General features: G+C 33.5%; 4 protein-coding genes across 6 annotated transcripts; 3 read left to right on the forward strand and 1 right to left on the reverse strand.

The window, feature by feature from the left end:
- Window positions 1–701: 701 nt before the first annotated feature.
- Window positions 702–2,747, forward strand: LOC116346043 (UDP-glucuronosyltransferase 1-10-like). Its single transcript, XM_031775943.1, has 6 exons — window positions 702–726; window positions 794–1,253; window positions 1,317–1,390; window positions 1,454–1,688; window positions 1,776–2,072; window positions 2,137–2,747. The coding sequence occupies exons 1-6, from the start codon at window positions 724–726 to the stop codon at window positions 2,607–2,609; spliced, it is 1,542 nt and encodes a 513-aa protein (XP_031631803.1). The 5' UTR covers window positions 702–723; the 3' UTR covers window positions 2,610–2,747.
- Window positions 2,748–3,516: 769 nt separating this feature from the next.
- LOC116346046 (sugar transporter ERD6-like 8) lies at window positions 3,517–4,224 on the forward strand. The gene is made up of 4 exons (XM_031775948.1): window positions 3,517–3,626; window positions 3,694–3,785; window positions 3,854–4,069; window positions 4,166–4,224. Exons 2-4 carry the CDS (start codon window positions 3,719–3,721, stop codon window positions 4,222–4,224), a joined length of 342 nt encoding a protein of 113 aa, XP_031631808.1. The 5' UTR covers window positions 3,517–3,626; window positions 3,694–3,718.
- Window positions 4,225–4,530: 306 nt separating this feature from the next.
- On the reverse strand, window positions 4,531–6,803 carry LOC116346044 (facilitated trehalose transporter Tret1-like). 2 transcript variants are annotated; one of them, XM_031775944.1, is made up of 6 exons: window positions 6,661–6,803; window positions 6,221–6,584; window positions 5,956–6,148; window positions 5,526–5,661; window positions 5,037–5,452; window positions 4,531–4,966 (listed from the first exon to the last, which is right to left on the reverse strand). In XM_031775944.1, the coding sequence occupies exons 1-6, from the start codon at window positions 6,725–6,727 to the stop codon at window positions 4,697–4,699; spliced, it is 1,446 nt and encodes a 481-aa protein (XP_031631804.1). In that variant the 5' UTR covers window positions 6,728–6,803; the 3' UTR covers window positions 4,531–4,696. The 2 variants fall into 2 exon arrangements, with proteins under 2 accessions (XP_031631804.1, XP_031631805.1); XM_031775945.1 differs by having other exon boundaries at window positions 4,908–4,987.
- Window positions 6,804–8,242: 1,439 nt separating this feature from the next.
- LOC116346045 (GATOR complex protein MIOS) lies at window positions 8,243–11,656 on the forward strand. Of its 2 annotated transcripts, XM_031775947.1 has the most exons (8): window positions 8,243–8,503; window positions 8,581–8,769; window positions 8,844–9,204; window positions 9,270–10,013; window positions 10,099–10,462; window positions 10,541–11,174; window positions 11,296–11,464; window positions 11,641–11,656. In XM_031775947.1, the coding sequence occupies exons 1-7, from the start codon at window positions 8,377–8,379 to the stop codon at window positions 11,430–11,432; spliced, it is 2,556 nt and encodes an 851-aa protein (XP_031631807.1). In that variant the 5' UTR covers window positions 8,243–8,376; the 3' UTR covers window positions 11,433–11,464; window positions 11,641–11,656. The 2 variants fall into 2 exon arrangements, with proteins under 2 accessions (XP_031631807.1, XP_031631806.1); XM_031775946.1 differs by lacking the exon at window positions 11,641–11,656 and having other exon boundaries at window positions 11,296–11,575.
- Window positions 11,657–13,580: the final 1,924 nt, after the last annotated feature.

Genomic DNA, 13,580 nt, shown 5'->3' on the forward strand with positions numbered 1-13,580 from the left:
GTTTTTTTATGTTATTTTATTATTATTATTATGATTTGGAATTATGCTACCAAAAAATTGTGAAAAAGTTGTATTTAAACTGATATATTCATCATTTGTAAATTTACCCTGACTTTTCGTAGTATTTTTACAAAATGATATTGTGACTTTCATTTTGACACATTTTGTAAATTTACTACGAAAATTCAGTGTAAATTTACAAATGACTTACAACACAGTGTTCGTCGGAACATAGCGCCATCTATTGAAATAATCTTAATCTACTTAGACGAACTTTTTTGTGTGTCTATGAATATAGAATGTCACACTGTACTATGGAGCGCTATGGAGAGAAACATATTCTTATAAAATAAACAAAATATTAACAAAAGTAAATTTAAATTCCTTTTATTTCACAACAACAACGACGAAACATATTTAAGACTTGTTGTCTGTTTTCAAACACTGTTTTGCAATGATGACTTCGTTCTACGTCTATCAAAATTTCCCATTCAAAAAACCTTTTAAATTGTGCAAAGTAAAGAATATTTCATTTTTTACATCCTGTGTTTTAAAATCTGTGTGTTTATTCAGTCAGATTGAGTCAGATACATCGAGTTATTGACACATCGGCGAGCACCTGTGTTTAATAAGCAATGCAAATGGCTTACAATGTGCGAGACTTAATAAAAAAAATTGCGCATTCTCATTGTCTGTTTCCACGTTCAGCGGTTTTAACGTAAAATGGTAAGATGTGATTGAAATCAATGCCATTTATAACCACGAGTTAAGTTTTTCTCTTTAATTTTTGTAGAAATTTTGGGTATTTTTGGGTATATTTTTGTTTGCCGACGCAATAAGTGGATATAAAATACTTTTTATTTTTCCACTGAATGCACAAAATCACTGGCAATTTTCGCAACGTATAATAAAGACACTTTTAAATCGGCATCATGAGGTGACGTGTATAACCTCTTTACCTTGGCCTGAATCGATGCCTATCAATTATACAGAAGTTTTGGTTGAACTGCCTTTGAATTTAAGCCAAATTCTTCATCAAAAGAAAATTGGTCAAGCTCAATCTGCCTTATCTAATATTCTTTTGTTCACAAAACTTGGTAAAATCCGGGCTGAACATATTTTGAACAGTCCAAATGTTCATCATTTTCTGCATCGTAACGACTTAAGCTTTGATATTGTGATAAATGAAGAATTTTACGTGGAAAGCCTATCGATGTTTGCATACCAATTCAATGCACCGTTGATCACAATCAGTAAGTCAATTTTTGAGAAATAAAAGCAAAGCGTTTTATTTTAATAAATATTCATTCACATAGGTTCGCATGGTTACTTTGATTTCTTCGATCGTCAATCTGGTTTGTTAACGCCTTGGAGTCATGTCTCCCATCCAGTAAGATAAATTTGTTTTCATTTTATCACAAGAAAAAACAATTGATTTTTTTTTTCTTTGCAGCTATTGGGCTATTCCGACAATATGTCCTTTTTTCAACGATTACAAAACACCTTCGTATCATTTTCTGACTTGTTAATTCGCAATTGGATTCATCTACCCAATCAAATGAAATTGGCCAGAAAACATTTCAGTCATTTGGGTGAACTACCTACAATGGACAAGCTAGTGAAAAGTGTGTCCGTGATTTTAATAAATATGAATCGATTCTATTTGCCACCAAGACCATCTATGCCGGGTAATCTCAATTTTTTATCTCTTTTTTATTAGTTTGGAGTGGAATTTTCTATCAAACAAACATGACGTGTTCAAAAATTTTTTTTAGGTATTGTATACATTGGTGGTGCTCATATTGAAGAACAAAAACCATTGCCAGTTAATTTGGAAAAATTTATGGATGGCGCAGAAGATGGGGTAATTTTCGTCAATTTTGGAACATTTGAAATGCCAACTGAGCAAATGGATATATTCTTGGATGTTTTGGGGCATTTAAAGCAAAGAATTCTCTGGAACTACCACGTTGAATCAATTCCAAATATTCCATCAAACGTTATGATTCATAAATTGTTACCGCAAAATGACATTTTGGCACATCCACGCACAATTTTATTTATAAACCATGGTAAATTTTACATTTTGATAAAAATTAATGCTACAAATGATAAAAAAATCTCTTTAACCTGAAGGTGACATGTCACACAAATACGAATCAATTCAGTACGGCGTGCCGATGCTTATAATTTCATTGTTTGGCGATGAATTTGGAAATGCAAAACTTGCTGAACGCGCTGGATATGCCAAACAATTGCATTATAATGAACTTAACAGTGATTCATTGATGAGCTGTATTGAAGAAATGACGTTAAACAAATCGTATTCGAACGAAGCCAAATATATGTCGAGCATTTTCAACGATAATTTAGTATCTGGTATGACTGAGGCTATATGGTGGATAGAACATGTGGCCAAATTTCAAGGAGCAAAACATCTTAAATCACACGCCATCAATATGTCTTTGTTTTCATACTTATTACTCGACCAATTTTGTGTGTTTATTCTGTGGTCAGTAGTAGCAGCAATTCTGATGTATTTTCTTATCAAATTTGTTATAAAAGTCATTAGCGAAAGAAAAAGACAAAAACGTTTGAAACTCTATTAATTTTGAATTCATACCAAACTATCTTTCGGGCATATAAACAATAATTTTTAACACATTTTCGAAATCATCAACTTCTATAACTACGAATACCTATTAAGTATTTTATCAAGACAATAAAATCGAGTAATAGAATCATCATTTATTATTTTTATTTATAAAAAAGTATAATTGCACCATGTTATCGCTTACTTCTTTATCGAGGTAGTTATATATTGTCAAGTGCATTGTTTATTGTTCCATAGCTTGATTAGAGACAAATTAGTTAACAAAGCAATATCACACAGTATGTAAATGAATTTTGGAAATAAATTCATTTTTTTGTAAAAAATAAAGTCACTTTTTCGACTTATTTAAAATAACTTCTGGCCATGTGTTTTTTTAATACGTAAATTTTCATAACAGATGAGTAAAAAATTGCGAAATTTTTTTATATGAAGAGGTCTAGCATCAGTCGTCAAGCTCATTGTTTCGTCTCAAATCAGTCTGGTTGAATCGTCATTGTTTTGTTATTATTATTCTCATCTTTTCTGATAACCGTTGAAAATAAACTAAACTATTTACCCAGCTTAAAAAATATTCGAAAGACACTCAATCCAAAATCGTTTCCCTCAAAAATTAAATCATCATTTTGAAAAATAAAAATTTATTGTCTGGAATGCAAAAAAAAAAAGAAAAACCCAATTTTTAAAAAAAATTGAATCAAATTATTACTCAAATTGAGTGTATTTGGATGGTAATACTCTTTCCTTTGAGTTGTGAATGGCGTTTCCCTTGCCAGATAATTATGACAATAAATGATTTTATATAATCTAATCTTGTTGTTTTTGTCAAGATTTTTTCAAGGATCTTATTCTGAGATTCATTCAAAAACGTTATTTCAGTTTTATTTAGATATTACCCCAGAACAGTTTCTGATAAGCACAGAAGAAAAGATTTAGTTCATAAAAATGGTGCATACAATGAAAAGTGATTCAGTATTACCAAGTATAAAAAATCAATTATATGCGGCCATAATAGGTGTTTATTTTAAGTTCAAATAGAAATGTCTAGACTATTTTAACTATTTCAAACCGTTATTATTTAGCAAATTTAGTTGTTTTAACTTATGGATGCGTTATGGAATGGTTGTCACCAGCCCTAACGATTTGACATCAAATGATACGCCCCTTAAGACAGGTATGAAAAGATTATCTCGATTGGGGTGTAGTTTTTGAAGATAAGCTTTATTTTTTGCTCCAATATAGGTCCAATATCCAATTCAGAACTATCAGGGATTGGCGCTATGAATAGTGTTGGTGCAATAGCAAGTACATTCATAACTGGAATATTTTCAGCATTTTGGGGCTCAAAGCGAGCAATGACACTTTTGGCCTACCCAGCAATTGCATTTTGGCTATTGATTTATTTTGGCGACTCATTTTATCACATTTTATTAGCAAGATTTGCAACCGGCTTGACTGGTGTGTGATATTAAAGAATGAACAATTAAGTGATTTCTTAATATTCATCTAACTATAACAATGGTTATTGTTCACAACGATATTTTTCATGAATAGGTGGATTACTGCAGAGCGGAATTGTCCTTTTTATCGCCGAAATTTCGGACGACAAGTAAAAGAAATATGTTTTCTCTACCGACTGATGGATAAATTATAATTTCTTGCCTGGAATTTCATTTCCTTTATTCCAATTACACAATGCAATTCATTCATACTCATATTAGACGGGAGTCATGATTCGATAAAGACTACATTATTATACAGTACTACCAGTTTGGTACTATCAGTTAATTTATTAAGCATACTATTCTATATTATAATAAAAAATACAGTTTGAAATGCTCTTAAATGTGTACTAACATTGAAGATTATGAACCCGATGTTTTCAAAATTACACTGATATAAAAAAACGTATCGTTCCACTAAATCATAAAAAATAATTAGCAAAAAATTCAAAATAAAAAGAGAAAGATTTTACTTTAAAAGTTATACAAACATAATTGTCTGAATATATTCAGTTAGTTAATAGTTAGTCATGTAAATAAATTTCATCTTATTAAAAACTTGCAAGCATACCAATTGTTGATTTTACTTTTCAGACGTAATGCCTTGTAAAGTGCACACACATTTATTTGTGTTTTTATCGTTGCTGATGTCAATGTCATTGTCAAGAGATTTTCCACTTGTCTCTTTCAAAACGAGGTGGACAAAAATGGATGCTGTCACGCAACAAATTCCATAGATCAACATAGTTCCGTATAAATCAAGAGATTCCAATAAAATTGGAAACAATTTCATTGAAATAAATCCAGAACCGCTGAGTACACAACTAATTATTGACATGCCGAAGGTGCGAATCTAAAGAAACAAAAACAAAATCTAAACTGAATGAAAAATGTGAGGTAATTATTTTTTAATGCTATCAAACCTTCGATGGAATATACTCAACACTGCAAACAACTGTTAGAGGAATAATTCCAGCTGACGAAATGAATAAAACAAAGGATAGACTAAATACCGGAACCCATGCAAATGCTGATAAGTCATAGCCATTCACATAGAGATAACGATAGAATGCAACCGCAAGTTGACCTATCGCTGAACCCATCAACGAGATGAAATTCAAGCGTTTTCGTCCAAGCGAATCGGCTAGATATGTTGCGGTTAATGGTCCACAAATGAGCGCCACTGCCAATAGTATCGACGACACGTGAGGATCAATCGTGGTTCCAGAATTTTGGAAAATCGTCACGCTATAGTTGATTATCGTATATCCAGCTGTCATTTGTGAAAATATTGACAAAGCAATACTTATACCAAGACCTTTCATTGCTACTCGATTACCTTCGATTTCAAATAAATATGAACGCTGAAGAACACTTAATGTTCAATTATAATGAGAAAAGAAGCTATTTACAAATATCCGACATCTTCATTTTTTCGTCTGATTTTTGTTCGTTTGCTATCACTTTCAATCTCTCGAGTTCCTTGTACATTTCTTGTTCATTTTTTCCTTTGTACCCTTTGTAAAATCTTAATGCATTTTCTGCTCGCTACAATACAATAAAATTTTCTATTTGTATACAAATTGGCATGGGGTCAATCACGAAATTCTAGTGCAGCTAGTTTTTGATCAGATTTCACTAAAAAAACTAGAAATTCTAGTGCGTGAAGTAGTTTTTCCTGTAAATTATATGGCCTTTGGTGTGAAGTTGGCTTCGTTTGTGACGTCATTCTTCGCACTAGATTTACTAGTTTTTCTAGTATTCACTAGCGTGATTCTCCCCATGCAAATTGGTGTGCTTTCAACCATGCACGGTTGAAAAGCGTGACAATAAATGTCTCACCTTGGGCTGACCTTTGCGAAGATAATATCGCGGTGTATTTGGTAAAATTGCGAAAACAACAGCAAATGTGATTGGAAATAAGACACATATACATGGAATATATTGATAATCTAATTTTGCTCCCAAGGTATAGCCAATCAGAATTCCAAAATTGCGCAAAACGTGAGAGATACCGCCGCAACGCCCTCGGATACTTGAACGTAAAAAATATAAAAATATTCAATTTTGTGTTTTTTTTTTCAGTAGGGGAAAAACAGCATTTTACTTATCGTTCGCAATTTCCGACACAAATAAGATTACGATCGATTGAATTCCACCCCCAGTCCAACCTCCGCAAAACCTTGCCAACAGAATGTGATAATATGTGCGACCAAAGAAGATCAATGTCCAAAATATGATTGAAGGGATGGCGAGAAAAATCATTGCGCGTTTACAACCCAAAAAAGATGTGATATAACCAAATGAAAATGCACCACACAACGCTCCAATATTGGAAATAGAGCCAATCCATGAAATTTGTTCGTTTGTTAGTCTTCCAGAAGACAACGGTGTATTTTCTGACGATAACTGTGGCATAGCCGGGCTATTCCAACCGAGAACCGAACCGTGATTCAAAAAAATTAAATTGGCTAGATAAAATGAAACAAAATTATATTGATGTTGTCAACTGAACGATGAAACTTTAAATTTAAATGCAAAAATTACCTGCAATGTATGCTATGTATTGATTCCTCACATTCGTCCATTGAAAATTCTCTTCTTTTATTTCCATTGTAAGAAAAATTGAAATTTTTCCTTGGCACTCTCTGTTTTCCAACTAACTCATGTTTTTGTTTCATCACATCATCTAAGCATCTTAATTCAACTGAGAGATAACGTAAATTTTATTTCTTAATTGGCCTTATTCACAACATTCATACGTAATTATGATGTTGATAAGAATGATAATTCAAATCTAGTTTTTTACTTTTCCGCACACATAGTGTAAGGTGAAAAGTATTGTAATCGGTCAAAATTTTGAAAATTTCAGAAACATGTTTTCTACCTATTATTGAGGTCAGAGAACACGAATTTGGCGTTTTTAAACCTGGTTTTTCTTAATCTGTACGTCGTACGCAAAATTTGTTAGCAAGATTGCGCTCATCGTAGAAACTTAATTCAAAATCTGACTTTACAGGATGATTGGGGGTCGCGAGGAATAGAAATCATTAGCTTTTGAGCGACTTTGGTTGATGAAAAAAATGCCATGCTTGGAGTGATACCTATGAGAAAGAGTCCAATTTTCGTCCAAAAGTCATACTAAATGTAGACTTGAACACTCAAAAATATGAATTGGGGGGTTTTTGGCACTAGAAAACCGAATCCGAGGTTAGTTTCGAGATACAATCAATTTTTGATACAGTTTCCTTGAAAAAATAACAAAAAAATTGAATTTTTGTATGGGAGCCATGCCTGTATGCTACCTTAATGACGTGAAACTTTGCACAGACTATTTTTTACACAAAAAAAAGCACTCTGAAAGTTTGAAGAGATTTCATTCAGAATTAGGGGTACTTACCATACAACATTTTCAATTTTTGGCTCAAAAACGAATATTTTGTATGAGAGATACCCTTAATTTTGGTTGAAATTTCTACAAACCCTCCGAATGTTATTTTTTTGGCCTCAAACTTAACGCCGCTTGAGAAGCTTGAAAAATCGAAGAAATATTATTTTGAACTAGCTCAATAAAATACGCATCTACCACCGTGCGGAAAAGTTCGTCTTACTCCCGTAAGACTCTTTATTTCTTGTTGTGAATACTTAGACTTCAAACAAATATAATTTTGCAAAAATAAATCTCATTTTGATCTATTCTTACCTGTCAACTTATTTTGTTTTCTATTCTCTTTCATAACAAGCAGTGCAAATGAGCATTTGCGTGGCGGATTAGATATTGTTACTCGTCACGACTATGTTCACTTTTACAAAAGAATTGAATTAAGTATCAATCAAATTAATACAAAATTCATCATTGAACTTTTTTTTGGAAGGATGTTCAATCAGTAATAACGCATGAGTTTAATTATAACAAATTAATTTTGTGTTTTGAAAACAAATAAACAAGTAAGAATAGCTACTGAATTGTGAGCAATGTATTGTAAATATTTGCGATTGAAACCGTCTTTTTTTTAAGTAGACGTCAGCGCCATCTTTTGAATTTTGTTCCAATTGATTCGTCTTTCGACCAGTTTGCCTTTGACATTTATAGCACTTTTGACACAATGCATTGTGTTGTCGATGACACTTTAAATATATGATAACAAATGTGACTGAAACTGACAAAACAATAATATTTGTAGTAAAATATGTGCATTTTCCTTCATATCCATCGAGAATAAAAGTGTAAATTGTTGTGTTATTGTTTCAATTCATGATAAAATGAGCGGAACTCCAGTTGAAATTCATTGGTTTCCACGGCATTCAAATCGTTTTGTGACGTGGGGTTCTGAAATAAATTTGTACCAAGTTAAAAATACGGACGATGTTGACCATCGTGTATCAACAAGTGCGTCGCAATTTGTGGTTTTCATTGTTCTAATGGGGTAAAAATGTAATGAAACATGTTATTCTTTTGATTTTTAGACATAAATTTGGATATATCTCTGGCGACAACAGCAACGCTATTGGCATCAGAGACAAGATATCAATACATTCGGTGTGTTGCACCATCATTTCGAAGTTCGGGTGATTTATTATTGGCAGTCGGTTTGGCAAATGGGAAAGTTGGACTGTCTAATTTTGTCTCATCAAATGAGAACAACATTGAATTCAGTAAGTTTTAAATGAATTGTATCGTTCTCTTTTATAAATCAAAATCTAATCGTTTTCATTTATTCTATTTACAGCTCCAAAACAGTCACGACCAACTGTCTGTTTGTCGTGGCATGAAAGCGAAACAAATCTTCTGGCAATTGGTCATGATAGAAATCGATCTGATCATTGCATAACAGTTTGGGACACCGAACGTGGTGTTCCAAAAGAAAAATCAGTTTTACATTTTATTGGATTGTCGGATACAGCGCATTCTCTTTGCTGGGATAAAACGGGTCGCATTTTATTTGCTGGAATGAGCCATAAATACATGAAAATGATGGATTTGAGACAAAACTCACCCACAGTTAACGTATGTAATACACGGGCCCTACATGGTTTGACGATTTCCGCAAATGGTCGCCTGCTAGCCGGTTTCGTCGATAATTCAATCAGGTACTACATTTTTTGGTTCATTATTAGATTTTTGGTCGATTGACGTATGTATTTTTTTCGATCAGCTTATGGGACATTCGAAGAATTGAAAAGCCAATTTCAGTTGCAAACACTGAAAAAAATATCAGCGATATAAGTTGGTGTCCATCACGTAATTCCACATTAGCAACACTTCAACGTGATTCACCATTCGTTCATTTGTTTGATTTTCATTGTTCATCGCCCAATGAAAGTGTGACTGATGTTGTAACGCATTCAATTAAACGAATCGTTTCACCGTTCCAAAAGAAAATTAGTGCTGCACCAAGAAATATTACCCTTAGCAATATATCATGGCATCCATATCAGGAACGTTTGCTTGCACTATCTGGCTCGGGAATTATTTGTGATTTTAAAATACCTCAGCGCATTGCTATATCAATTGATGCACTGAACAATTTATGCGGAGCCATTGGATCACAGTTGAACTGCTTGAATACACCGTCACCACCATCGACTCCATGTGAATCGGCCAATCCATGGGTCGAAAACTCAAACAGCACCGATCATATATCGTCTGCTGGATTTCCCGAAGATATTGTCGAAGTCATGCATCGCAGAGCATGCAATGATTATGGATTGATTCAGTCTGATATTCAAAAAAATGGTGATTTGGCAAATAGTGAAGCCTTGAAGTCGGTATGGGAAATGTTAGCGCGGATTAAACAAGAGGATTGTGGTCTTGGGTTGAAAGACATTATTGGCATAAGCGAAACAGTTCTATTATCTTGGCAAGACTTCCCCAATGGACTACCGATGAAAGGATATAAGTACGAACATATTTATTTCAATCTTGATGAGTTTTTTTAAATATTGAACTCTTTTTCAAATGATTTGTGTAATTGATTCAATTAGGAGCGACCAACGTGATTTCTGTCGACATTTAAGCGGGTGGACATTCGATCGCAGTACCAAAGATAGTTTTCTTCAGTTCATCGATGGACTGTGCGCTAAACAGGAATATACCCGTGCTGCGATGATTGCAGTTTTTCAACTGAAAATTCGACTTGCAATCGATATATTGAGCAAAGGAGCCGATAATACATTGGAATCGAGTAATTTGCGAATGGCAGCGATCGCATTGGCTGGATTCAGTTTTGAAAAGAGTGCAATTTGGAGATCTCAGTGTGCCACAGCACAAACTCAAATTAGTTGCCCTCATTTAAGGGCATTATTTGCATTTTTAACGCCAGAAAATGGATCGTACGAAAAAGTGTTGGTAAGCAGTACAGATTTCTTCAATTTTAAGAATTTTTTTCATTCAAATAATGTTTCTCTCTCTATCTCTTCCTTCCAGAATGAAAATCGTTTGTCAATCGCTGATCGCATGGCATTTGCATGTCAATATTTATCGGACAGTAAATTATCCGACTATATAAAAACAATGATACAAACATGTATAAAAACACGCGATTTGCATGGACTTTTACTAACTGGGGCAACGCCGGAAGGCATCAAATTGCTTCAAAGCTATTTAGATGGAACCGATGATGTCCAAACGGTTGCATTGATTTGCATAAAATTTTTGCCAAAAGATTTGCTCGAAACTTATGATGTGCAATATTGGATTCAGTCGTACCGCGAACTACTTGACATATGGCGTCTATTCGAGACACGCGCACATTTTGATATCATGCTAAGTCAAATGAATACTTCACCAAAACATTCAAAGTCTGTGTATCTATCTTGTTCATTTTGCGGGAAAAATGTTTCGGCTTCTATGTATGATGAGACAAGAGTCCGCTCACCATCGTCAAATATTAATAAGTTGTCCTCATGCCCAAGTTGCCGTAAGCCGCTACCACGCTGCAGCATCTGTCTTTTACATATGGGAACAACGAACGGCGCATCATTTCAGAATAAATCGGGTTCGGGGTGGCTCAGTAAGCCCTTTAGCAAATGGTTTGCTTGGTGCCAGTCGTGCAGTCACGGTCAGTTCCTTGTACAACATGACATCTCCTTGTTCATTTTTTCCTTTGTATCCTTTGTAAAACATTAATGCATTTTCTGCTCGCTACAATGGAATAAAATTTTCTATTTGTATACAAATAGGAGGTCATTCCGAACACCTTACATCTTGGTTCAGCACACATGCTGAATGCCCAGTGGCTTCATGTTCGTGCAAATGCTTTGGACTGGACTTTCCACTTCTGCCACTTAATGGAATCGCTGGCGAAACTACTTACTAGAAGTTACTACACAAATTCATTAATGAAACTTGGTGCTTAATTCATATAGAAAAAAACGATTCTTTTATTGTTGTCACTGTTTCGTTTGATTTCATTCTGTTTTTTTTTTCTTCATCATATGAAATTCAGGACAGAAAATGAATGAATTGTTTTTTTGTAATTTTGTGAGAATTATAAGATGTTTAAATTAAGATCAAATTTTTTGTAGATTTTGCACAATGTTCATGGTACACCATTGGAATCAACTTCATTTTAGTTTTGTGTAATAAAGAAAGATTATCAATAAATATATGTATTAATATTGGGTGTATAAATTAATTTTGATCGTTTTTTTTGTGAAAGGAAACATTTATTTAAAAATAATAAGAATGAGTACATTAACCAATGTACTGCCCATCGTTAGCTATGAATTCGGCTCATCATCTTGGTAGCTTATCGATTCCGCGTCAAAAGAATTCCTCATCTTTTCCAGCTATCCATTGATCGACCCATTTTCGCACTCCTTCAGCATTTCTAAACGATATATCAGACAAGCCCATTTGCATCGATCTAAACAAGTGATAATCAGAAGGAGCAAGGTCTGGAGAGTACGGGGGGTGATCAAGCCGATCCCAACCGAACGCCTCTATCTTTTGTTTGACGATGTTTGAAATATGTCAATTTTTGAGAAATCCTTCGACTATTTCTTGTCGCAGTTTTTTTCAATTTTTCTCTCAGTACTCTGCTCAAACGTATTGGTTGTAGTTGATACCGATCTCCCGTGACAGTTTCACCCGGTTTCAGCAGCTCATTATACACCACACCACTTTAATCCCACCAAATAATGAGCATTACCGAGAAATCATCAAAATCCTGCTATGCTGTCGATTTTGATGATTGTGTGGGATTGAACCCTTATTTTTATGCCTGGGATTATCGTAGCAGATGCCCACTTCACTTCCAGTTACAAAAAGATACAAAAATATCTTTTATTTTTATTTTTGGAACATTGTGCCAAAATGTGAAAAAACGTCTAACAACTAGTTTTGATTCAGCTGGTGTGGCACACAATTTCTTTGGTCTTACCTCATTATAAATGTCTTAAAACGATTGATTCGCATATATTTAATGCTTCTGATGTTTTCTGATGTATTTTCATGCATCTTTATCGAATAAAAAACGCCAATAGCCCATCATTCAATTTTTTTTGGTGAGTTCACAGTTTTTCAACAAATTCACCACTTCTTTTTCACCAAATTCAACATTCTCTATGGCGATTGAGAGGTCTCGTCTCCTGCAACATTTTATAAGCTTTAGATGTATTTTCACTTTATTTAAAGTGAAAAAATTTAACCAAAGGAGGGCCAGACAGAAAAACGCTTTTTCATCACTCATTTTGAATCGATCAGAAAATAATGACACTGAGTCAAAAATAAATGTTTCTGCTCTGAATTAGATTGGCAAATGTCACATGTACAAAATGCAATTGGATTCACCTGTCAAGCTACACACAATTTTAAGTGGCGACATCTAATTGTCAGCGATCAAAATTAATTTATACACCCATATTGCAATTGCATTTGTTTCAACATTTTTCTACGATTGTAGTGACAATAAAAGTTAAATCTGTATTATACTGCTATTTTTGCCGTTGTCGAATTCTTTTAAATACAAAATTAATGGTTCATTTCAATAGACAGACCATTGCCAAAACTTTTAATTAGTTCAAAATGGGGAAGAAATTGTAACAATAAAAAAAGATCACAGAGAAAACTTACCAATGAATTTGTTCATTTCAAATTTTTTCAATCGAATTCTTTTAATATAAAATGAAATCAATTTATATTTTGAAATGCATACAAAAATGATGTTTTCTTAATGAAAATTGTTCATTTTGCATGAACTTATTAAATGATTTTCTTAAAAAAAAAATATTAAAGCGCATTGGCGCATCAAAGAGCAGACGAAAGAAAGATGATGGGGGGACCTGATGTCAAACAATGAAAAAAGATTCATAACATACAACACCATCTCTTGGTATGCCACATATCTGTTTTTTTTCTCCACAATGTGGAGAAAGTGTTTACGTATACGTATACGTTGACATTAATAATCTGTCAAAACCGTAAACACATTATTTTCATAACGCAATTTTGCGAGAGTTCCTAT

This window comes from Contarinia nasturtii, unplaced genomic scaffold (genome assembly GCF_009176525.2).
Source record: "Contarinia nasturtii isolate CC-2019 unplaced genomic scaffold, AAFC_CNas_1.1 Cnas_scaffold_1414, whole genome shotgun sequence".
NCBI classification, from domain to species: Eukaryota; Metazoa; Arthropoda; class Insecta; order Diptera; family Cecidomyiidae; genus Contarinia; species Contarinia nasturtii.

Coding starts and splice junctions, on each gene's coding strand:
- LOC116346043 (XM_031775943.1), top strand. Junction 1,254..1,316: donor TGCACCGTTGATCACAATCA/GTAAGTCAATTT, acceptor TCATTCACATAG/GTTCGCATGGTTACTTTGAT. Junction 1,391..1,453: donor GGAGTCATGTCTCCCATCCA/GTAAGATAAATT, acceptor TTTTCTTTGCAG/CTATTGGGCTATTCCGACAA.
- LOC116346046 (XM_031775948.1), top strand. CDS start 3,719: ATGCGTTATGGAATGGTTGTCACCAGCCCTAACGATTTGACATCAAAT. Junction 3,786..3,853: donor TGATACGCCCCTTAAGACAG/GTATGAAAAGAT, acceptor GCTCCAATATAG/GTCCAATATCCAATTCAGAA. Junction 4,070..4,165: donor ATTTGCAACCGGCTTGACTG/GTGTGTGATATT, acceptor TTTCATGAATAG/GTGGATTACTGCAGAGCGGA.
- LOC116346044 (XM_031775944.1), bottom strand. CDS start 6,727: ATGGAAATAAAAGAAGAGAATTTTCAATGGACGAATGTGAGGAATCAA. Junction 6,585..6,660: donor ATACATAGCATACATTGCAG/GTAATTTTTGCA, acceptor CATTTTATCTAG/CCAATTTAATTTTTTTGAAT. Junction 5,453..5,525: donor AATGAAGATGTCGGATATTT/GTAAATAGCTTC, acceptor TTGAAATCGAAG/GTAATCGAGTAGCAATGAAA.
- LOC116346045 (XM_031775947.1), top strand. CDS start 8,377: ATGAGCGGAACTCCAGTTGAAATTCATTGGTTTCCACGGCATTCAAAT. Junction 8,504..8,580: donor TGACCATCGTGTATCAACAA/GTGCGTCGCAAT, acceptor TTTGATTTTTAG/ACATAAATTTGGATATATCT. Junction 10,014..10,098: donor CTACCGATGAAAGGATATAA/GTACGAACATAT, acceptor TGATTCAATTAG/GAGCGACCAACGTGATTTCT.